Below are 24,857 nucleotides of genomic sequence, written 5' to 3'. Positions count from 1 at the left end.
GCACTTCACAGTCGCTGAAGGAGCTGGCAGATATAGAGAGTGCACGTGGCGCCAGCAGCCAGAGGACTGCAGGGGACCAGGCACACACTCAGTCGGTGCCTGATGATATGCCTCTGGAGACGTCCGCAGCGCAGCAGGTGCAGGAAATGCGGCTGGGTGTGCAGGAGCATCTGGGGGAGATACATAAGGCTATGCTTGGCTTGGTCTCCATGGTGGAGGAATCTACGCGGATGCTCACCGAAGCAATGAGCCTCATGTCCGAGCGCCAAGCGTCCTCCGTGGAGAGAGTGGCGACTCTCGGGGAGAGGTTCCTCCAGGAGACCCACCAGGGCTTCCCAGGGATGCACTCTGACCAGCAAGCCCTCACATTGGCATTGACCGCAGCTGGTCAGTGCCAGTGTGAGAGATGGTGTGGACATCAAGCTTCTCAGCTCGTTGCCCATCCATCCACGGTGAGCTGGGAGGTCCGAAGCGACCTCACGTCGGCGCAGCAGCTGCCTGTAATCTCTGCGGGCACCACTCAGGGTGCTCCAGATGAGGGCAGCAGCTTCTCCGCCCCTCTCCCAGTGACCATATCATCTGATGAGGCTGCGACGACTGGGGAGATGCCAGCTGTGGAACTGGCAGCTCCCTCCCATGCGGGGCCAGCACAGGCTCCACGGGCCAGAGGACGACCACCAAGGTCATCGAGGCCAACAGGACAGAAGAGTGAGCAGGCTGTCTCAGATGCCAGTCCCAGCAAAGGGTCAGCACCAAGACATAGCACCCGTAAACGAGAGCATAAGGCACCTGAGGCACACCACGGGTTTTTCACTGATGCTTTTGTGTTGGCCCGAGATGAGGTCCTTATGATTTCTTTTTGATTGTTAACACTATTGTTTTCTCTTTGTGATAAGTTATTTTTCTTCACAGCTTAAATGCAGATGTGTGACCATGGTTGAGGGTGCCTCCTTTCTTCTGCATGTGTATGGTGGACAAAAATGTAATGAGTGATTTGTTGGACATTCAGCTTTATTTACAAGGCCCTTAGTTAGTGCTGCTGACCTGGCAGGTTTTGCACTTAGGTGCCAAGCATCGAGGCGACAACCCAGGCTTGTCCTGGTGATCCATCTGTGTTGTGCTAGCTGAAGGTTCGTGGGATTAAAGCATCCCGGGTGTCCCTGCCTCCCTGGAGGAGTCCCGGGTCAGTGTCTACCCCCTCAGCATTTCCCTGTGCCTGCTCATCCTCGGACTCACTGCTGGACTCATCGTGTGCAGCCGCAGCCACTGCGTCGACGTCTTCATCATCCACTGCATCCCCCCTTTCCAGTGCAAGATTGTGGAGAGTGCAGCATGCAACCACTATCAGCAACACACGATCTGGGAGGTACTGGAGTGCGCCCCCTGAGAGGCCCAAGCAGCGAAAGCGCATCTTGAGAAGACCGATGGCTCTCTCCACCACAGCCCTTGTGGAGGCGTGAATCCTATTGTACCGCTGCTCAGCTTCTGTTCTTGGATGGCGGAGAGGCGTCATGAGCCACCTTCTGAGGGGATAGCCCTTGTCACCCAACAGCCATCCATCCAGCCGGGCTGGAGCACTGAAGAGCCCTGGCACCTGGGAGTGTCTGAGGATATAGGCATCGTGAGAGCTGCCTGGGTACCTTGCACAAACTTGTAGAATCTGCATCCTGTGATCACCCACTATCTGCACATTCATGGAGTGGAAGCCTTTCCTGTTGATGAAGGCACCGTGATCACCTGCTGGCGCCTTGATGGCCACATGTGTACAGTCTATTGCACCCTGGACGCGGGGGAAGCCAGCAATGGCCGCGAAGCCTCTGGCTCACTGTGTCTGGTTTGCCTGGTCCCAGCGGAAGTGGGTGAAGGTCAATGCCCGTCTGAACAGAGCGTCTATCACCTGCTTGACACAAGTGTAGACAGCTGATTGGGAGACACTGCAAAGATCACCCACCGAGCCCTGGAAGGTGCCAGAGGCAAACATGTTGAGGGCAGCTGTGTCCTTCAGAACCACTGGCATGGGGTGCCAGCCCACACAGTTAGCGGAGATCTCAGGCCCAATCATCTGACAGATATAGTTGACTGTCTCCCTTGAGAGATGGAGCCTCCTTCGGCACTGTACCTCAGACATATTGAGGTAGCTGCTTCGCTGCCTGTAAACCCTGGCAGCAGGATAGTGGCGTCTTCTGCGGCTCCTTCTGCCTTGGACTATCTCTTGGCCCTGCACCCCTTGTGCCTGCGCCTGTCCTCCCAAATGTGGCTCCCTTGGAGGCTGCACGTGCACTCCTGGCCTCCTCTCCTTTCTAGCCCTCCCTTCCTCCTCAGAGGAGGTGCCTCCAGTGGATAGATCAGCTCTCAGATCCTGGCTAAGGGAACACTTCCTGAAATCTGTAGGCTCAGAAAAGATTCCTCACTGCAGAGTGCTGACCTGAAGGCTAAGAGTCCAGAAAAAGCTGCTGGGATGCGTTTTGAAGTACTGCAGATCACACAGGCAAGTTTCAAAAACTTTCAACAATAAATACTTCACAAAGCAGATTCACGACCCCACTGAGCCCTCTTATCCCGCCCATGAATGAGGTTAATACCCGCCTGCCCGCCGACCCAAAGATCACATGGGCGCCGAAAACCAGCGTCGATTGGACACTAAAGGGCCTTAAGTGCCCTGTTAATTAATGGCGGGCGCACATTGGACTTCACCGCGCAACCGCCCCGCGAAATATCACGATGGGACAGTCGCCCATCGTCACCGCATGTCATTTCACACGTGGACATGCGGGGCCCGCCCCCTGCACGTCAAACAGAAAATTCTGCCCATTGTTTCAGAGACTGTCCCATTATACTTCCAAGCACAAGTGGGAGATGGAATCGTCCATAAGCACGTAGATCACATCTGTGCCAGAGAGACATTCCAACAACTAACTGATCAACTTGGTATTAACGCTGAACCGTCGACTTCTGAGGTGTGCAACCGACTAGAACAGGCATTCCAGATGTTTTGGGAGAGTTGCCAAATCCTGAACTGCCTAATTCTGATGATATGTCTCATAGCGCAGTTCCAGATCCTATTGATGCTGTTCAGGAACCTTCAGTGGTAGAGCTATGCCGCTCTAGCCATATAAGAAGAGCATCTCAGAGACTTGATTTATAATCACCTGAAATTGTATATATGTTTGTTCGATTGTTTAAATGTTTTTCTGTAAAGAGTCATTGTAAAAAAACTAAAGGGGGAGGAAATGTGGTAACTGGATGTACAGTCACTCCCTCCTGCCGATCATGCGTCATGTGATGTACTGTGAGGGCTCTGACCAGTGAGCTCCTCGCGCAGGCAATCCATGGGGCGATGCTTTTCTGATGAGAGATCTGGTCCAGCATGCAGCCTCTGAAAATGTCTGTAATAAAGTTTAACTGTTTCTTGATGAAACCAGTCTGCTCCATAGAGTAATCACACTGATCTAGGCTCTTTGCAACTTTACTGTCCTATTTGACATTGAAGTTAACTCCTGACCTCAAATCTTCTCTAGCAAAAGGACTGCTTACTTAAACCTCTGTAACATTGCCTGCGTCAGTCCCTGCATCACCCCATCTGCCACTGAAACACATGTACATGCTTTTGATACCTCCAAATTCAACTATTCCAATGCTGTCCTGGCTGGAATTCCATCCTCCATCCCCTGTAAACTTGAGGTGGTCTAAAACTCTATTACCTGCATCCTAACTAGCACTAATCCTACTCACCCATCATCCTTGTACTTACTGATTGATATTGGCTCTTGGTTCACCAACTTAGATTTTAAAATTCTTATCTTCATGTTCAAATCCTCAATGGCCTTGCCCCTCACAATCTCCGTAACCGCCTCGAATCCTACAACCCTCTGAGATCGTTGTGATCATCCATCGCTGGATGCCCATTTCCTTTACCTCACCATTGGTGGTTGTGCCCTGAGACATCTAGGCCCTAAGCACAGAATTGCGTTCCACACCTCCACTTGTCACCTTTCACTCCTCCTTATAAACAACCTCTTTGATGAAACTTCTTTTCACCCATCCTAATACCGCCTTCATTGGCTTTGTATTCATTTTTGTCTGATTATGCTGCTGTGAAGTACCTCGGGACATTTTCCTATGTTAACGGCGCTATACAAATTCAAGCTTTTTCATGCTGCTGGACCACAATGTTCGGATTATGGTTACATTCTAAAAGCCACGGAGAGGATGCAGCATAGATTACCTCAGATTTTATCAGGGATGAGGAGTTACAGCTATGAAGAGAGATTTGACAAGCTATGGCTTTTGTCACTGGAGCTGAGAATGTTAAATGATGATCTGATGAGAGGCTTTCAACTTTATACAAACTTGTGTTTATATGCCAGATTCCATAACCTCAGGACATCCCAAAGTGCTTCACAGTTAATGAACATCTTTTCAGGTGTGTTGGGATCAGGGTTTGGTGATTTCAGGGAGTACGCAATAGCATCATTGCCTTCCCTAAAATGTTTATCATGTTAAAGCTGAAATATATTTTATTAAGTGAAGAAGTAAAAGAAAGAAAATGCTTGTTGAATAAAAGCACTAAAAATACTTGTTGTAATTTGATATAAATGATAAAACTTCTACTAAAATGTGAGCCTCCCAAAACAACCAGCACAACAAGGCTTCAGGGCAGCTGTTCTCGATTGATCCCAGGAATTGATATTACCTTGCAAACTATTCAACTAGGTGATGCAGATCCTTTAACAATGTCCTGGAATTCTATGAAGTCCTTTCCCTTGCTGATGTCAATGTTTCAGGGTTACTCAGAGCTGGTTGACCTGTTTTGCAGGGGTCAGATTCCAGAGGAATTCCAGAGTCTGGAAGGAGCTGAGGCTGATCTTTGGGAAGCTGAAATGGTGCTGAAAGCATTGAACAGCATCAGATCTGGATGTATTTCTGATCAACTGAACTCCATTATGGCACGTAAGACACCTAAATTCTAATAGAAAGAGTTATTTAACAAGCTTACCTCATGTACCTATCCTTTTAAATGATTCAGAAACATTTATTTTTAAAAAACTAATGTTGTTTAGAATTTTTTTACATCCTCTTTTAATACCATAGGTACAATTGTCTTAGTTTATCCATCAAGAAACATTCTGAGGCTGGGTCCATCTGTCATGGACGCTAAACATTGTTCTGATTACTTTGACAAACCGTAGACATACTCTGATATCTGCTTAACGCTTGTTTATTAGTATAACATCTAAACAAGTTACAGAGTAGACATGTAGCCCTTAGGCATGATGCCAACCTCTCTCTTGAAAGTTTAATACATGACTGACTGATGTCAGTGGTACATCATCATCTATGTCATACATTAGCATAGCCGATCTGTTAACCCTTTATACTACACCTCACCCCCCAGTATACTATCCTACTTTTTAACAACAACATGAAACTATGCCTTTAACTATTTACGTTAAATTTCTGTAATTCATTTTTTACAACTAAAGAATCTACTTAATTCCAACTCCTACTCTCTCTTCCCAAATCACAGTTCTGGGCGATTCAAACTCCCACAGCATCCTCAGCCCTTAGGGAAGATGTCTTGGAGAGGGTTTTCTTCTGCATCTGAACAAAGAACAAAGAGAAGTACAGAACAGGAACAGGCCCTTTGGCCCTCCAAGCCTGCGCTGATCATATTGCCCATCAACTAAAACATTTTGCACTTCCGGGGTCCGGATCCCTCTATTCCCATCCTATTCATGTATTTGTCAAGCTGCCTCTTAAACACCACTATCATACCTGCTTCCACCGCCTCCTTTGGCAGCGAATTCCAGACACTCACTAACCTCTGCATAAGAAACTTGCCCCGCACATCTCCTCTATAGTTTTCTCCTATCACCTTAAATCTATGTCCCCTAGTAATTGACTCTTCTACCCTGGGAAAAAGCTTCTGACTATCTACTCTGTCCATGCCACTCATAATTTTGTAAACTTCTATCAAGTGGCCCCTCAATCTCCGTCACTCTAGTGAGAACAATCCGAGTTTCTCCAACCTCTCCTCATAGCTAATAACCTCCAGACCAGGCAGCATCCTGGTAAACCTCCTCTGCACCCTCTCCAATGCCTCTATACCTTTCTGGTAATGTGGCGTCCAGAATTGCACGCAATATTCCAAGTGTGGCCTAACCATGCTGCAGCATGACTTCCCAGCTTTTATACTCAATACCCCTGCCAATGAAGGCAAGCATGCCATATGCCTTCCTGACTACCTTATCCACCTGCGTTGCCACTTTCAGTGACCTGTAGACCTGTACACCCAGATCCTTCTGCCCATCAATGCATTTAAGTGTTCTGCCATTTACTGTATAATTTGTGCCTGTATTAGACCTTCCAAAATGCATTACCTCGCATTTGTCCGGATTAAACTCCATCTGGCCTTTCTCCGCCCAAGTCTCCAACCGATCTATATCCCGTTGTATCCTTTGACAATCCTCTTCACTATCTGCAACTCCTCCAATCTTAGTATCGTCTGCAAACTTACTAATTACCCCAGTTACATTTTCCTCCAAATCATTTATGTATACTACAAGCAGCAAAGGTCCCAGCACTGATCCCTGTGAAACACCACTGGTCACAGCTCTCGATTCAGGAAAGCACCCTTCCACTGCTACCCTCTGTCTTCTATGACCAAGCCAATTCTGTATCCATCTTGCCAGCTCACCTCTGACCCCATGCGAGTATGACATCATCATCTGCAGAATAAGATAACACTTTATCAGCATTGCTGTCAGCATTGCTGGAAAGCTGAGTGTAAGTTGCAGAATCACTGAACTTCAAGGACAATGAAGACTATGCAGCAAAAGACTGATTCAAAAGAGAAGGCTGCAGAGAATGGGCCTTTGGGCCCTCTAGGACTTGAAGAGAAGAACTCAGCACATGCTGAAGAATTTGTTGCTTCTTTGATGAACTCTGGGAAGAAACTCCTGAAGAGGAATGATCTTCAACTCCAGGGAAGGCTGTCACAGCTGTATCATCAACTGCTGTATTGAAGACTGAAAAGGCATTGAAGATCTGAGGTTTCAATGAATTTAGACAATGAAGGAAAAGATGATCAATGACCAATTTCCTGTAAGACTGTCAGGAGAAGAAGAATAGATGATTTCCCAATGATTTTTCAGGAGGACCGTCTACTTCCTGTAGGTAGTGGTAAGAGACACACGCTTTTCTCCACTATGGGTAATAAGAAGAATCATTGGGAATAAAGAGACAAGACATCCTCATCTTCCGTAATGAGATGAATTTCCTGTAGATAATCAACTCTGGGATGAGATTGCTGTGCAGGATTCTGCAGCTTCAGAGGTGCTAAAGACTCTGCTGCAACTTCTTTATTGATCGCAAGCTGAGACTGAATAATGGGTGCCAATTGACTTTCACCCTGGGAAGGTAACAGCTCTTTAGCAGCGTGATCCTCTATGGACTATAACTTGAACTCAGGCAAAGCATTCTCTGTGGAAGACTCTTCATGGACAACAGGAGATAAAGTAGGCAATACATTGGCAGATTCAATGGAACTAAGGCCTGAATGCTGCTCAATCACTAAAAGCTGATTCTTCTAAAAAGACACCAAAGACTTCTTAAGGTGCATCTAAGCAATGGGAAAGACGAATCATTCTCTAGGACCTCAACCTTCAAGAGATCACTCAGTACTGCAAGGGATTCTTCCTCTTCATTCTCTAGGAAGAGCCAATTCAAGTCCAGCAGGTCTTCATGGGGATGGTGACTGTCTGCTGCAGTGCCTTCTGCATCTACCATCCCTGGCCTTACTTCATGAAGAACTGAGATTCATAACTTCAATCTCTGCCTGAGGTCTAGCAAACGGTGTCCATGTGAAAGAAAGGAACTTACTGCTGATTGTATAAACTTCCTCAGCTTCTAAAAGCTGAATTTTCACTGCTTATAAACAAATGGTTGAAGATTGTTGCATGAAAACAAAGTCATTCAAATGATGAGCATCATCTGGCTTTTCTAGGATTCCTAAGTATGCCAACATCACCACTCAATGAAGATGTCCATTGGCTGTGAAGAACATAGAGAGAATGAACGATCTGTCACTCCCTGTAGCGAAGAGGAACAATAATCCTGTCTTTGATTGGAAGGTCTATGCCATCTGGACCTTGTATCTTGATGCCTGATGGATAAAGGGTCATCGGCTGAAGCCAGTTGAGGTCACCTGCTAATATGTTAACAGCAGCTTCTGTATCAATTTTAAAAGTAGTATTGAAGCCTTGAACTTGGGCTGTAAATAGCCAGTGGTCTGGATTAAGGCTCCTGACTTCCTCGAGGAACTCTGTAGGGTCTTCATTTTCTGGGCTTTCCATTACTTGGAAGGAATGTGTTACCCAAATATTTTGCTGGTCTGCGACCTTGATTAAAATTACTGGATTTGCAGAAACGTTTGAAATGTTCAGTTTTGCCACACTGGAAGCATTCTGTGCCCTCTGCCAGTCGGTCTTTGCGCCTATCCTGGGTTTTTGTGTCACAATGCAAGCGTCTCAAAATAGCTTCCGACATGGAGTTTCCCACCCTTTTGGTTAGTTTAGCAGGTTTTCATATGGGTGAGGGCCACTGCCCATGGGCCTACCTACCCAATCTGCAGAATCATGTGAAGCCTCAGAGTCACCATGAATTATAGCCCAATTAAATGCTCGAAGTTTGGCCTCCCTCACTTACTGGACCTCTTGATCCAATGTAAGATCATCCTTGGTCTGCAGAAAGACGGAGAGTTTCTCATTCCGAACACCCTCGACTATGCAATCACAGATTAGCTCATTCTTCAGTGCCCTGTACCTGCAAGAACTAGCTAGGCGATATAGGTCAGTTAGGAATAATTCAATTGATTCGCCAGGTTGCTGTGAGCGCTGGTTAAAACATGCTTGTTTAATTACTAAATTATGCTTCGTACTAAAGTAGTGTCAAAGGCTTTAAGAATGGAGTCAAAATCTACGGTGGACTCCTGCACACCCTGCCTTAAGAGAACATTGTCTGCAACTGGACCTACTACATAAAGGAAGGATCTAACTTGGAGTTTTGGCTCTTTTTCGTGAAGACCTGATGCTGCTCAGTACTGGAGTTTCTTCACTGTCGCTGGGTCACAATCCTGGAACTCCCTACCTAACAACATTGATCCTACAGCATATGGACTGTAGTGGCTCAATAAGGCAGCACATCACCATGCCTTCAAGGGAAAATGGGGATGGGCAATAAATGCTGGCCTAGCCAGCGATGCCCACATCCATGATTGATTTAAAAAATGAAAATGGCTTTCCATAACTCCCACTGCTGGCCTCTCTGTGGACCCATGAGGCAGTCAAATGAGCAGCGCAAGGGCAAAGACTACTCATTAGGTACAGTCATCATTGCCTCTCTCTGGTGTGCCTCCTTTTACTGCCGAAATTTCTCGAGCCGCTTTCAAAGGTTTCTTCACTCTGTAGTTCCTTCAATGACATCAATCTGTCTTTTACATTGATGTCTCCATCGCTGCCACCATCTTCTGAGTTTGGGTCCTTCTGTCTTAGACTCTATGGGCAGAATCCGCAAAGAGATTCCAGGTACAAGTAGCACTAATCAAGGCTCTTCTCTTCTTTTCAGGAGAAGAATGTACATAATGCCGCCGAGCGGGTGAGGAATGGTGGAGGGCCGGCCCAGTTGGCGATTCTCAGCCGCTTCAAGCAAGAGGCCCAAGGTTGTGGAGAGGCGCCAAGCACCCAGGTCCACCGGTGTCGGTGAGGTTGGGGTGCCACGGGCAGGTATGGTTGCCCAGCAGTGAGGTCACCATTGTTCTCCCAACAGCCATGGCAGTGCTGAATGTTCAGTGATTGAAGTTTGCAACATGGCTTGACCATTGCTTACGGAAGGATGAGCGCATAATGATCCGGGGGACAGGGAGGCACACTGACATTGTCTCCACGTTAACTGATCCAATGTCTTTGTTCTTCCTTTCAGCACCAGTGGAGCAGGACAGGGAAGAGGAGCAGCAGGGGCTCCCTCTCACACCTGAGGGCCCTGAAGCACGGGCTCACCAGCGTCACACCATCTCTGCCAGGCAGGCACCAGTGCAGATACTAGCACCTTGGTGGGAATTAGAACATCGGCTAATGTCCTGGGGCACAGCAGTGAGGGCACTTCACAGTCACTGGAGGAGCTGGCAGAGACAGAGAGTGCCCATGGCGTCAACAGTCAGGGGACTGCAGGGGACCAGTCACATGCTCAGTCGGTGCCTGAGGATGTGCCTCTGGAATCGTCCACGATGCAGCAAACACAGGAAATGCACCCGGGTGTGCGGGAGCATCTGGTGGAGATACATGAGGCTATGCTTGGCTTTGTCTCCGTGGTGGAGTAGTCAATATGGACTATCGCCGATGCAATAAGCCTCATGGCCGACCACCATGCTTCCTCCATGGAGAGAGTGGCGACCTCAGCTGGTCAGTGCCAATGTGGGAGATGATCTGGGCACCAAGTTTCCCAGTTCGATGCCCATCCATCCACGGTGAGCAGGGAGGTCCGAAACGACTTCACGTCAGTGTAGCAGCTGCCTGCCATCTCTGTGGGCTCCTCTCGGGGTGCCCTGGATGAGGGCAGCAGCTCCTCCGCTCTTCTGCCAGTGACCGTTGCATCTGGTGAGGCTGCGAACACTAGGGAGATGCCAGCTGTGGAACTGGCAGCTCCATCCCAGGCGGGGCCAGCACAAGCTCCACGGGCCAAAGGGCGGCCGCCAAGGTCATCGAGGCCAACAGGGCAGCAGAGTGAGCAGGCTGGCTCAGATGCCAGTCCCAGCGAGAGGGCAGCACCAAGACGTAGCACCCGAAAACAAAAACACAAGGCACCTTAGGCACACCACGGGTTTATCACTGGTGCTTTTGTGTTGGCCTGCAATGAGGTCTTTATGAGTTGGTGTGATTTTTATCACCTTTGGCATTTTGTTTTCTTAAGTTCCTTAGGTTGTAATATTAAATTCAGACATGTCACCATAGCTGAGGGTGCCTCCTTTCTTCTGCAGGTGGATGGTTTCCAAAAATGTTATGAGTGATTTGTGGGACATTCAGCTTTATTAACAAGGCCCTTAGTTAATGTTCCTAACAAGGCAGAGTTTGCACTCAGGTATTGAGTGTGGAGCCTGCAGCCCAGGCTTGTCCTGGAGGTCCATATGTAGTGTGCTAGCTGAAGGTTCGTTGGATTAAAGCCTCCCAGGTGTCCCTGCCTCCCTGGAGTATGCCCGGGTCAGCGTCTACTCCCTCAGCATTTCCCTGTGCGTGCTCATCCTCGGACTCACTGCTGGACTCATCGTGTGCAGCCACAGCCACTGCGTCTATGTCTTCATTGTCCACTGCATCCCCCCATTTCCAGCGCAAGATTGTGGAGAGTGCAGCATGCAACCACTATCAGTGACACACGATCTGGGGGGTACTGGAGAGCGCCCCCTGAGCAGTCCAGGCATCGGAAGCACATCTTAAGACCAATGGCTCTCTTCATCACAGCCCTTGTGGAGGCATCACTCCTATTGTACTACGGCTCAGCTTCTGTTCTTGGATGGTGGAGAGGCGTTATGAACCACCTTCTCAGGGGGTAGCCCTTGTCACCCAGCAGCCATCCATCCAGCCGGGCTGGAGCGCTGAAGAGCTCCGGCACCTGGGAGTGCCTGAGAATGTAGGTGTCGTGGGAACTGCCTGGGTACCTTGCACAGACTTGTAGAATCAGCATCCTGTGATCACACACTATCTGCACGTTCATGGAGTGGAAGCCCTTCCTTTTGATGTAGGCACCGGGCTCATCTGCTACCGCAGTGCTGACCACATGTGTACAGTCTATTGCACCCTGGACACGGGGGAAGCCAGCAATGGCCACGATGCCTCTGGCTCGCTGTGCCTGGCTTGCCTGACCCCAACGGAAGTGGGTGAAGGTCAATGCTTGCCTGAACAGAGCATCTGTAACCTGCTTGACACAAATGTGGACAGCTGATTGGGAGACACCACAATGATCACCCACTGAGCCCTGGAAGGAGCCAGAGGCATAGAGGTTGAGGGCAGCTGTGACCTTCAGAGCCACTGGCATGGGGTGTCCACCCACACAGTTAGCAGAGATCTCAGGCCCAATCATCTGACAGATATAGTTGACTGTCTCCCTTGAGAAACAGAGCCTTGTTCAGCCCTGTACCTCAGATATATTAAGGTAGCTGCTTCGCCGCCTGTATACCCTGGCAGCAGGATAGTGGCATCTTCTGCGGCCCCTTCCGCCTTGCACTGCCTCTTGACCCTGTGTCCCTTGGGCCTGCACCTGTCCTCCCAAAGGTGGCTCCTCTGGAGGCTGAACGTGCACTCCTGGCCTCCTCGCCCTTCTGGCCCTCCCCTTCTCATCAGAGGAGGTGCCTCCAGTAGAGAGTTCAGCTCCCATTCCCAGGCTAAGGGAAGGCTTCCTGAAACCTGCAGGCCTAGAAAAGATTCCTCACTGCAGAGTGCTGACCTGAAGGTTGTGAGTCCAGACCAAGCAGTTGTTATGCTTTTTGAAGTATTGCAGATCACACAGGCAAGTATCAGTAACTTTGAAAAAACAATATTTGACAGAGCACACTCGCGACCCCACTAAGCCCTCTTATCCCGCCCGTGGATGAGGTTTATACAAATATGTCCTACCCGCCTGCCCATTGCACCCGTGTGCTGACCCAAAGATTGCACGGGCACTGAAAAATTGCCATCGATTGGCGCCTCAAGGACCCTAAGTGGCCCATTAATTAATGGTGGGCACGTATCGGAGATCAACGCGCGCCCGCCCACCGAAATATCACGATGGCATGCGGTGACGTTGGGGCGCTCGCCTGACATCACCACGTGTCATTTTACATACGGGCATGCGGGGCCCACCCCCGCACACTAACGGGAAAATTCTGGCCCATGCCTTTGGCACTTCCAAGTCTAAATGATCCAACAATTTTCACATTGTACTTTCATCAACTTCAACTTCTCTAAAACTTTGCTACTCATGTCTGTCCCACAGCATGTCTCATTTATTCATCACCCCATCCTTGCTGGCTGTCCATTGCTCAATGTATTAAATTTAAAATTCTCAGTCCAATTTAGAAGTCACTCCACAGCCTTGATGCTCTGTGGGCTGACCAGAACACTGTATGATTTAAGTATGATTTAATCCAACTTGTGGGTTAGGATCTTCCCCCTGTCGGGGGGGTTGTGTGAGATCCGGCGCAAGCAGGCGGGTTCCTGATCGGCACCCCCACTTGGGGGCGGGCCGCCATTTTACGTGGGTGGGCCAATTAAGGCCCACCCAGCGTGACGTCCGCCAGGAAGCGCTATGTGCTCCCTGTGTGGGCAAGGGGGGGATTCCCTGAGCCGGGAGTGCGCTATTTCACACATGCGCGCGAAAGAGCGCACAGATCCCCCTGGGGCAATGCGCTGCCTCAGAGAGATTGGCTCTGGTTTGAAAGTTCCAGTAAAGAAGGGGGAAAAAATTAATGATATGTCCACTCATGTGCCACTGTCACATGAGCTGGGACATGTCAATTTCTTTTATTTAAACATTTTATAAATTTTTAATACCCTCATGAAACTTCATCCCACCCATGGATGAGGTTTCATGTTTTTTGAGAAGCCCTCCTGGGCTCCCGGCCTGCCCATCAACCTTAAGGTTGGACGCGAAGGTCCATTAATCATGTTAATTGCTTTTTTAATGGCCTTAATAGGCCTTTGACAGTTTGGCGGGCGCGCAGCCCAATTGACTGTGCACCTGCCGAACTGAAAATGTAAATGACGCGGGGAGACATCGGGACACACGCCTGACGTCACCCCATGTCATTTTACACGCCGGTGAGCGGGCCCCGACCCCTCCTTGCCGAACAGAGGATTCTGCCCGTGATGTACTATTTTGGCTATATTATCCAATATTCTTTGTTGATTGCTACTCTTCAGTGACCTATTGATCATTGAAGTTACTAAAATTCTGGCTGAACAATGGCTGCCACCAAGAGCGGCTCAGTAACACCACACTGACCAAATGCTGAAGAACACAACCAGATTGAGATGATGAGGGAACTAATGTGAAGGAGTAGCATTATTGACTTCATCCTCACTAACCAATCTAATGCAGGTATATCTGTCATGGTGTTACTTGGAGGGGTAACCACAATATGATCTGACCTCCACGGTGAGCTCAGCATCAGCAGCAGCAAATTTGTTTCCACTACAATCTGTAAATTCATGGCCTGCCACAACACAGGCGTTATGGCCGGGATGGGAGGAGTGCGAGAATTATCAAGCCCCGCTACTCTGCAGGCCATACCATTAATTTAAATGTTTAATTTTCTCACTGAAATGGCCAGTTGTGCATCTATACCTCTAGTACCCAGAAGAAAAGAGACTCTAACCAGGCTTCTTTCAAATACTCAGAATGATCAATTTATTTTAAAGCAAGACTTCTTTTAACAAGTTGCAAGTACTGGTTAACACACAATTGTAATCGGGAAGTTTAACTATCTATCTCCTCCTTAAGACCTTAAGACGTAGGAGCAGAAGTAGTCCATTCGGCCCATTGAGTCTGCTACGCCATTCAATAAGATCATGGCTGATCTGATAATCCTCAACTCTGCTTTCCTGTCTTTTCCCCATAACCTTTGATTCCCTTACTGATTAAAAATCTGTCTATCTCAGCCTTGAATATACTTAATGACCCAGCCTCTACTGCCCTCTGCGGCAAAGAATTCCACAGGTTAACTACCCTCCGAGTGAAGAAATTCCTCCTCATCTCTGTTTTAAATGGACGACCCCTTACTCTGAGATTATGCCCTCTGGTCCTGGACTTTCCCACAAGGGGCAACAACTTCTCAGCATCTACCTTGTCAAGCCCTCTGAGAATCTTGTACGTTTCAACAAGGTCACCTCTCATTCTTCTATACTTCAATGAGTATAACCTACTCAACCTATCCTCATAAGAAAATCCCTCCATACCCAGAATCAACCTAGTGAACCTTCTCTGGACTGCCTCCAATGCCAGTGTATCTTACCTTAGATAAGGGGACCAAAACTGTTCACAGTATTCTAAGTGTGGTCTAACTAGTGCCTTGTATAGTTTTAGCAAGACTTATTTATTTTTATACTCCATTCCCTTTGAAATAAAGGCCAACATTCCATTTGCTTTTCCTATTACCTGTTGAACTTGTATGCTAGCTCTTTGGGATTCAGGCAATGAGGACCTCCAAATCCCTCTGTGCTGCAGCTTTCTGCAGTCTTTCCCCATTTAAATAATATAGAATAATAAAATAAATAATATAAAATAAATAGTAATAGCTCTTCTACTCTTCCTGCCAAAATGCATAACCTCACATTTTCCCACATTATACTCCATCTGCCAAGTTTTTGCCCACTCACTTAACCTGTCTATATCCCTCTGTAGACTCTTTGTATCATCCTCACCACTTGCCACCTTACCTATTTTTGTGTCATTCGCAAACTTGGTGATAGTACATACATTTCCCTCATCCAAGTCATTAATTTATATTGTAAATAATTGTGGCCCCAGCACTGATCCCTGTGGCACTCCACTAGTTACAGGTTGCCATCCTGAAAATGCCCCCCTTATCCCAAATCGCTGTCTTCTATTAATGAATTCCCCAAGCACACACACAAACAAAGGGCAACAGATAAAGGGCAGAATTTTTCCCTCGTCGGGCGGGCGTGTGCCGGAATAGTGCACGACGACATCGTGCAAAACTCCCGGTGTCATCGCGCACTCGCACAAAATTTCGGTCGGCGGGCGAGCGCGGGAGTTGGCAGCGCGCCTGCCGAAAGTTAAGAATTTTTCCCTGCCCGTCCAACCTTACAATTGGTGGGCGGGTGAATAGGCCAAGTGGCCTTTGGATTTTTGAGGAAACCTCACCCACGGGTGGGATGAGGTTTCCGATGATAATGAAAAACAAAATAAAAGTTTTTAGAACTCATTTTCAACATGAGTCACATGAGAGAACATGTTTTCCCTTTTTTATGATAACTTTATTTTTAATGTGATTAATCTTCAGCTCCCTGAGGCAGTTCTGTGCCTTCAGGGAGCTCTTTGTGAGTGCATCTGCTGACTTCCACGCTCGCCCTCCTCCCCCCTCCACCCCCACACAGCCAGGCAGCGCTGAGCATTTCAGCGCATGATGCACTCTGGCTAGTCGTTAATTGGCTAGCCAGTGTTAAATTATGGTCGGGGCCTGATTGAAGGCGGTGGACCATTGTGCAGCCATTCCCGGGCCCGCCCGCTGTGCCCGTCCAATGAGGCGAAAATCGTCCCCAAAGTCTCTCTGCAGAGATGCACTTTGGAGGATGGGCATTGTAAAATAAAGGATGAAGTCCACAGGGATTCAACGCTGTTGACCTGGAGTTCTCTCATGTGAAGATAGGCCACTAGTTCTGATGGATGCCTGGAGGTTCTCACCAGTGGTCTCAGCTTTGCAGGTCCAAATGCAGACCAGCTACACTCAGGTGAGGGTTCTCTGGCCACAAGTTGAGAGCCACACACAGAGAGGGAGCCAGTCAAGGTAGCCTTCCTTTCTCAGCTTGTTCTCCAACAAGACTGCCTTCAAAACAAGCAGGTTCACAACATAAGTTTTTTTCCTCTCTTCCATGTGATTTCCTTTTTGTCTCCCAGCTTTTCATTAATTAAAGTGCTTTGCAGTTCAGCACAAATAATCAGCTCCTTCTCAAGTACCACATAGGTCAGGTAATTTCTTGGACGAGGCCTGCTTGCTGACTGTTCCAAGGTGAACTTATGACCTTTTTAAAAAATCCCAGGCTAGCATCCACATGTTCAGGTGTGCCAAATCCTTCCATTTTGTAAAATAAAACTTCAGTCTTGAGAGATATGATTCTAACACAGGGAACATTCTGGCTGTCACTGTCTTATTAATTATATTGTTAAGGTTTAATGGCAATTACATTGTTACAATAGATGATGGGTACTTGTACACCTATGAATGGGTATAGCTGGGACACTGGAGAGTTGGGAGTAATGTTGACAGTGAACTATGTTAATAAACTCTCTCCAGCAAAGAAAGCTGCTGTGTCTTAGTTTTAATTTCACCAACCAGTGTGGATCCAGTTGACATTGGTTCCTGCTCAATGGCTTTTCACAGTAGGTTGAACCCTCCCACTTTGATGCAGACATTGGGGGAATTTTCCTGGCACTCTGGAGGCAGGATTGGATATGGAGGATGTTGGGTATTGATTGTTGGGGAAAAAATGGAAAACGATTGTAAGGCCGGCTCCCCAGCATGTTCCCACCTCTTCATGCTTTTCCCAGGGCCAGATTGGGTTCAATGTCAGCAACCCACTCATCAGGAGTGGGAAACCAGATAAGGTAATTACGGAGGCAATTAACAGGCATTTTTGGAAAGTTATGGAGGTTTGCTGGTGGTTTATAGGACCCCTGCTGTGTCTGTGACACATCTACTCACAGAAGATGAAAGCAGAGTGCCATGAGGTTCATATGCAGTGGTCACTTTAAAGGACAAAATTGGTAATCCTCAGGATATCCGCAGGCAAATCACCTTCCCTCCACCATAAGGTCATAAATGGGGATGTTTGCTGATTGCACAGTGTTCAGTACCATTTGCAAACCCTCAGATACTGAAACAGTCCATGTCCATATGCAGCAAGACCTGGACAACATTCAGGCTTGGGCTGATAAGTGGCAAGTAATATTTGTGCCACACAAGTGCCAGGCAATGATCATCATCAACAAGAGAGAATCTATACCATCACCTCTTGACATTCAATGGCATTATCATCACTGAATCACCCAGTATCAACACCCTGGGGGTTATTGCTGACCAGAAACTGACTGGATCAGCCATACAAATGCTGTGACTACAAGAGCAGGTCAGGGGCTGGGAATTTTGTAGAGGGTAACTCACCTCTTGGTTCACCTAAATCAGTCCACCATCTGAAAGGCTCAAGTCAGGGGTGTGGTGGAATTATCCCACTTACCTGGATTAGTGCAGCTCCAACAACACTCAAGAAGCTTAATACCATGCAGGACAAAACAGCCTGGGTGATCAGCACCCCATCCGGTGCCTTAAAAATTCATTTCTCCCACCAGTGGCTTACAGTGTCAGAGTACAATATACAAGACGCACCACAGCAACTCGCCAAGTCTCCTTCATCAATACCTTCCAAACCCACAACCTCTACCACCTAGAAGGACAAGGGCAGCAGATGCATGGGAAGACCGCACACCATCCTGACTTGGATTTATATCGCTTCATTGTCTTTGGATCAGTATCCTTGAACTTCCTTCTTAACAGCACTGTGGGTTCAACCCATCAGATGGACTGTTGTGGTTCAAGGTGATGGCTCAGCACCACCTTCTCAAGGGAAATTAATGATAGGCAACAAATGCTGTCTTAGCCAGCGATGGTCACATTCTTGCAATTGTTTGTCACCTGCAGACAGGCCCATCAGATAGTGTTGGGTGTGAGGAACTGGCAGTCAGTCCCATCAGCTGTATGGCACCTCCATCTTGTGTCACTCCTCTATTCAGCTCTGCAGCACACATAATTCACAGTGGGTTAGTCAGCCACCCTTCACTTTGGGCACTCTGGCCCTCCCGTGTCCTAAGGCTACTTACCTTACTACTTATCTACTTGGATGGTCCTCGCAGATGCAATTTCTTAATTGGACTCCTCCAGGAATATCTTGCCCAATGTCCCGCCACTTGCATGTCTAGGTTCACAACCTTGAAATCAGCCTGACATCGTGCCCATGACCCAAAAGGCAAAATTCAGCCAATTGTTCAGTTGTTAGTTGATAACAAGATCTGACATTTGAAAATTAAAACAAAAGCTAAACTTCTGGAATGGTAAGAGTGCGGGACAAACTTTTATTAAATATAATATGCAATATCTATTGACTTTTGGTTGCTTATCTTTTGCTCTGTGTCTAACATCTGTTCTTTTGGTGTGGAAATTTTAATTGGGCTGTCAATGCAGAGCAAAAGCATTTTCATTTAGCTTGCATCAATTTAAAATTATTGTTTTTGCTTCAAGTTTGGATGATTGATGTCAAACGGTTAACTCCATCTTTTTGATTGAGCTTAATAGAAGTGCTTTAGCTTTATTAATTCATTAAATAAATGATGATCATAAAATTGCAGCTCTCTCGATAATTTTTTAAAACATTCTCTATGTATGGAAGATTCTAGAAAAACAGAAGAGGCAGAATTGACACTGGGACAGGAGGAAATTAAACAACCATTTGCTGCTGACAGCAACATAATTGATGAACAGGTGAGAGAAAATTACACTATATTTACCTTAAGAGATTGGCATTTTATTAGAAAGGTGAATTTTTGTGCCAATTCTTGTGAAAGTTGTCAGGTTTGAAAATGGGAGACTTACTTATGCTCAGTGTCAACAACCTCCCATGTATAAAATATCTCTATGCAATGTAAGTTCTGCCCCATCATTTTATCTTGTCTACAACTACAGAAGCTTTCCTTGAACTTGAGATTCCTTCCAGCTACACAGTCTGAAACTTTCTTAGACCCACCAATTATTTTTATAACCAGGGCAAGGGTGATATCATTTTTTGCATATTTCTGCTAGCACTGTCACATGTCACACCTTTATTGCTTCAGTTCACAATTGCTGATTTATTGCCTTCAATGGTCTGAAAGGTTTTTTTCTCAATTCACTGACAGGGCTTTCACATTTCTCAAGATTAATTTCATTCAGAGATGATAGCATTTTGCACAAATGCAAAAGTTGAAAGAAAGAGTGCAAAAGCCGCAGATCAATTTCAAAGCAAGTCCCCTCCTTCTAATACATATTTTCTAATGCGTTTTCTAAATTTTTGGAGGAATTAATCCATGTTTGAATCATAGAATGGTGCGGCAGAGAAAGGGGTCATTTAGCTCATCAACGTCCAAAAGGAGCTATCAGGTTAAGATGAATTAAGAATAATTAACTTTAGAAGGCCAACTTCAGTGGGGTGAGGGTGGATCTGGCCCAGATCACCTGGAATCAAAGGTTTTGGCAGGCAAAACAGTATCTGAACATTGGGCTGTTTTTAGAGAAGAGATAATTTGGGCACAGAAAAGGTATATTCCCATGAAGTGGAAAAGCAGGGCAAACAAGTCCAGAGCTCCCTGGATGACAAGGCGATAGAGATTAAGATGGAGCAGAAAAAGTGTGCTGATGACAAATGTCAGGTGGACAATACAACCAAGGCTGAATACAGAAGGTACAGAGGGCAAGTTAAAAAGCATTTAATAAAAGCAAAGAGATCTACACATGTGACTGTATAGTTGATTAGAATAAACCGATAAAAATAAAGGTAAAGGCATTGATGTGAAGTTTTGATTCAGGTTCAATTTGAAAATTGCTTCCACTTGCTTTTATTTCCATTAATGAAGCAAAAGGGTTCTGAAATGTGGTGCATTACCAGCATAGGAATGCTAAAGATCATATCTTGGAAATTGCTCTCTCTGCTATTGTAGCAACATTTTTAAACAGTTTAAAATAAAATAGTTAATGACCCTGCTAAAATGGCAGAAGGAATTTCAGGCAAGAAAATTAAATATTCATACTTTGGCATTCTATACTTTCATTTCAGATCCAGTGTTTATTTGTAGTTACATTTTGCAACACAATTTCTTTGCAATTTTATTTACCGGACATAGAGGCTGAAGGACAAATTGGATAAAAGAACGTCAGGGGAACAAGGTTCAGCATCACCAGGATGGACGAGTGCTGCTAATAAACTGCAAATCCTACAGGCTCAGGTTGGTAAGCATGTACTCACTTGACCATAATGGTAATATCTGTACTTTAATACTATAAGTAAGACAGATTTCTCAGTGTACATCTTTCAACGCTGTTTTATGAAATCACAAATAATGTAATAGAAAATAAGGGGATTATAAAATGTTGACATTTTTACATCCTTCAGTCAATGTTAGAAGTGGCGCTGGATGTGAATAATCTTTTAATTTGACTAATTAATATCTATGGGATGGAGTGCAGAACCATAATATGTTCTACTAAACATTTGTCATGCCCAAAGCCACAATATCATATACTTAAATACATAAAAACAGAATGGTCTAATGAAGAGATGCCTCTGGTGCCCAATTACTAAGGTGGAACAGGGTTGAATGATCTAGTTCACATTTTAAATACTTTGGTTAAGTATTTTTTGATGCAAACCTGACAAACCTAACACTAGGGGCCAGATTTTCATGGGCTGATTGGGACCAAACAGAGGCGGGAACAGAAAATAATGGCTGCCAAATGGTGCCCTGAGGTCCCACCTTTGTTTCCATCCTTGGACATTTTCATGAGTGCCAGGGAAGGAGCAGACCCAGGAGCCCACCATCTCCTATTAAGGAGGCAATTAACAGCATTGTGGGTTAATTAAGTTGTTTTTTTAATTTTGTGGAGGCGGCTGGACTTTAGCAACTGCTGGGTTTTACATTAGCTGCATGGAGGTGTGAACCATAGTTTGTAGACAGGAAGAATTTAAACGGTAAGTAAAATATGGTTTTTCCTCATGAAATGCTGTAGCATGAGCTGTATGTTTACTAAGGGAGTTTTATGGGATTTTTGCTACAATCCAACTGCCTAATCATTTTACAAGTACTTGACTGTTTGCACAACTGGTTTGAAGCGTCTGTTGGTTACTTAGGGGATTTTATGGATTCTTGGCTGCAATCCAACTACCTAATTATTTTACAAATGCTCGACTCTGTTTACACAGCTGGCTTGAAGAGTCTGTTTATTTACTTGGGGTTTTATGGGCTAATCAACAGCTTCCAACTGTTATAATAGGGCTGGCGAGTACTGTTCATACATTGGATAATAGGTGAAGTGGTGAGGGGATAAAGGTGAGGTGGTGAGGGGGTGAGGTTGAGGGGCAATGTTGAGAGGGCATGGGTTTCAAGTGCTCAGAGGGCTCAACTATATATAGGTAAACTGTTGATTGCATGAGAAGAATCAGGCCAAGATTTTTTGGGAATGGAGGTGGCCCATTTAACCTGCTCACTTTGGACTCACCTGCATCCATTTCCACCTCAGGCAAGTAGACTCATTTCCAGGTCACATAGGGCCTGAGCATCTGGAAAATCCTGAAGAACAAAACAGAAGGGGGCAGGGGAGATTAAATAACAAAAGATTTCATGATGCAGCAGCCAAAGAGAATGGTAATGGGTATAGTAAAGAAACAAAGGTTGTGCCAAAATGAGGTGTGAATGGCTACATGAAAACCATCTGAATGTAACATGAAACAGTAAAGAAAGAAACAAGACAAGAGCAACCTAGCAAAACAAAAAAAAAGTGTAGAAAAAAATCACTTAGAATAAGATGAGAGCAGAAGTTATAATCTAAAGTTGTTGAACTTGATGTTGAGTCCAGAAAATTATCGAATGCCAAGTTGAAAAGTGCTCTCCCTCAAGCTTATCTTGAGCTCCACTGGAGCACTTTGGCAAGCCATGGACAGAAAGGTCAGCATGGGAGCAAGGTAGAGAATTAAAATGACAAATAACCAGAAGCTTGGGGTCATGCTTGCAGACTGAACAGTGACACTCCACAAAATGGTCACTCAGTCTGCATTTAGTCTCCTCTAAATTGAGGAGACTACATTTTGAACAGTGAATACGGCATACTAAATTGAAAGAAGTACATTGCTGTTTCACTTGGAAGGAGCGTTTGGGGCCTTGGATGATGAGGAGGGAGGAGGTGAAAGTAAAGGTTTTGCATTTCCTGCACATGCACTGAAAGCTGGCATAGGAAAGGAAGGGATCCTAAGGGGTGACTGAGGAATGAACTAGGGTGTCATGGAGGGAACATCCCCTTGAGAATACTGAAATGAGGGTCAGGGGAAGATGTGTTTGGTGGTGGCATTACACTGGAGCTGGTGGAAATGGCAAAGGATGATCCATTAAATACACAAGCTGGTTAGGTGGAAGGTGAGGACAAGGAGAACCCTATTATAGTTCTGGGAGGGTGGGGAAGAGCTGAGTGGAGAAGTACGTGAAATGGATCGGACATGGTGGAGGGCCCTGTCAACCACACTGGGTGGGGATCCTCAATTGAGGAAAAAGGAAGAGATTTCAGAAGCATTGGTGCATCATCAGGACAAATGCGACGGAGACGGAGAAACTGGGAGAATGGAATGGAGTCCTTACAGGAAGCAGGGTGTGAGGAAATGTAGTTGAGGTAGCTGCGGGAGTCCATGGGTTTGTAGTGAACATTAGTAAATAGCCTATCTCACTGCAGTTTAAATATGGCATCCGGAGCAAAAAACCGGTGAGGTAATGTCGTGGCCGGCAAATCGGAAGCTGCCTGCCTGCGGTCTAGCGTGTTTCCCATGAATGCATTATTAACGAGGCGGGACATGCCGAGAAGGGGACAATATGGTGTGGAAAGCACCATTGTGGCTGGCAGGTAAAACATCTTTTTTCATGCCTGCTACTGCACTTAGTGCCAATCTGGGGCAATTCCACCCAGATACTCCTTCCCCTCAAGGAGTCAGGCCAGGGGCCCTTGGGCACCCAAACAGAGGAGGGGTGGCAGCTGGTCACCCCTGGGTCATCCACTCAGGAATCTCAGAGGCTGTCCACGCCCTCCGAGCCCCCTTTGCCTGTGACGCCCACAACCTCATTCTCTGTCACCACAGAGGGAGCAGCTGACCCATAGGAAGACTGCAAAGGAAGCTGCCGCCCTTCAAGGCCTCGGCTGTCCAGAGGACGCACGCCAAAATCATCAGAGGCAACAGGACCAACCACTCCATAGATTGTTTCCACCCCTGCTGCGGATATCAGGGCAGCACCTAGAAGAAGTGGTATGCCTAGAAAAGTTAAGAAATTCTGATCACAAGTGGTTGCACGGGTGAACACATTTTGTCATTTTATAATCTGAAAATACATTCACATTCACTGGATAATGTATAATGGTGTCTTTCAGCTTCATTTACAGGCTTCGTGAGTCCTCCACCTGCATCCCCCCTGCCCACCACTAGCAGTTCAGCTGCACGCAGTCAGACCACGAGTGATTCTGGAGGGAGAAGTTTGTGTGTGGCGGGTCTTACAGAGCCTCGTGCAAGCTCTCCCCCACGCACCTGCAGCCTTCCTCCATCACACTCAACTCAATGTCCTGAGCATTTTCAATGCTGCCTGCTGGGGTTCTCTTTCAGTTGTCCATCTGAGCTGACCTGCATCTCCGCCCACCCACTCATCACACTCCCATGCAGCACCTGTGCCCGTCCAATATGAGGCTCCGCTCACTTTTGATTTGACAAACATGGTCTTGGTAAAGTTTTTAATCGGCTCCCCTGTCCTTTCCCCTCCCCCAGTCACCCATCTCCTTCCCCCCATCATTGTTGACCCCCTTGCCATCACCTTCCACCTCCTCACCATCACCTACCAGCCCAATCCCTTGTCATTCCAGGACATCCAGGTGAATGTGCACGTTCCCTACTGCTCGGAGAACCCCACCCCCGAACACATTGACCTCGTCGACCTCCTCCTTCCCATCCCCAGGGTCCCTGTCTGCCCCCATATCCCCAGCAACCTCGCCATCCCTTCTACCACTACCATTGCACCCTCACCCTCTCACCCTGGCGGCTCTCTCTGCCCCCTCTCACAATCACCATTCCCTCCTATCATGCACATCCTTATTTCGCTCCCCCAGAGGCAGTCGTTGACTCCACAGAACTCTCCCTTGCATGTCCACCTGGACATCTCCCCCTTACTCCCTCCTTCACCCTTACTCATTCCTCCATCCTTGCTTCCTCCTCCTCCCCCCCGACACCTTCCCCTCTCCGAATTCCCTCCTGCCCCCAGACGCC

At 46.7% G+C, this 24,857-nt stretch overlaps 1 protein-coding gene across 1 annotated transcript in view; it reads left to right on the top strand.

Moving 5' to 3' along the window:
- kifl (kinesin family-like) overlaps positions 1 to 24,857 on the top strand; it is a 90,533-nt gene that overhangs the window by 20,995 nt on the left and 44,681 nt on the right. The window contains exons 4-5 of the mRNA XM_078559312.1: positions 4,817 to 4,950; positions 19,209 to 19,300. Coding sequence (XP_078415438.1) covers positions 4,817 to 4,950; positions 19,209 to 19,300 — 226 coding nt within the window. The remainder of the gene's footprint in view (positions 1 to 4,816; positions 4,951 to 19,208; positions 19,301 to 24,857) is intronic.

The sequence above is a fragment of the Cetorhinus maximus genome, chromosome 2 (genome assembly GCF_964194155.1).
Source record: "Cetorhinus maximus chromosome 2, sCetMax3.hap1.1, whole genome shotgun sequence".
Lineage (NCBI taxonomy): Eukaryota > Metazoa > Chordata > Chondrichthyes > Lamniformes > Cetorhinidae > Cetorhinus > Cetorhinus maximus.
This window is presented reverse-complemented; position numbering and strand designations above follow the sequence as displayed.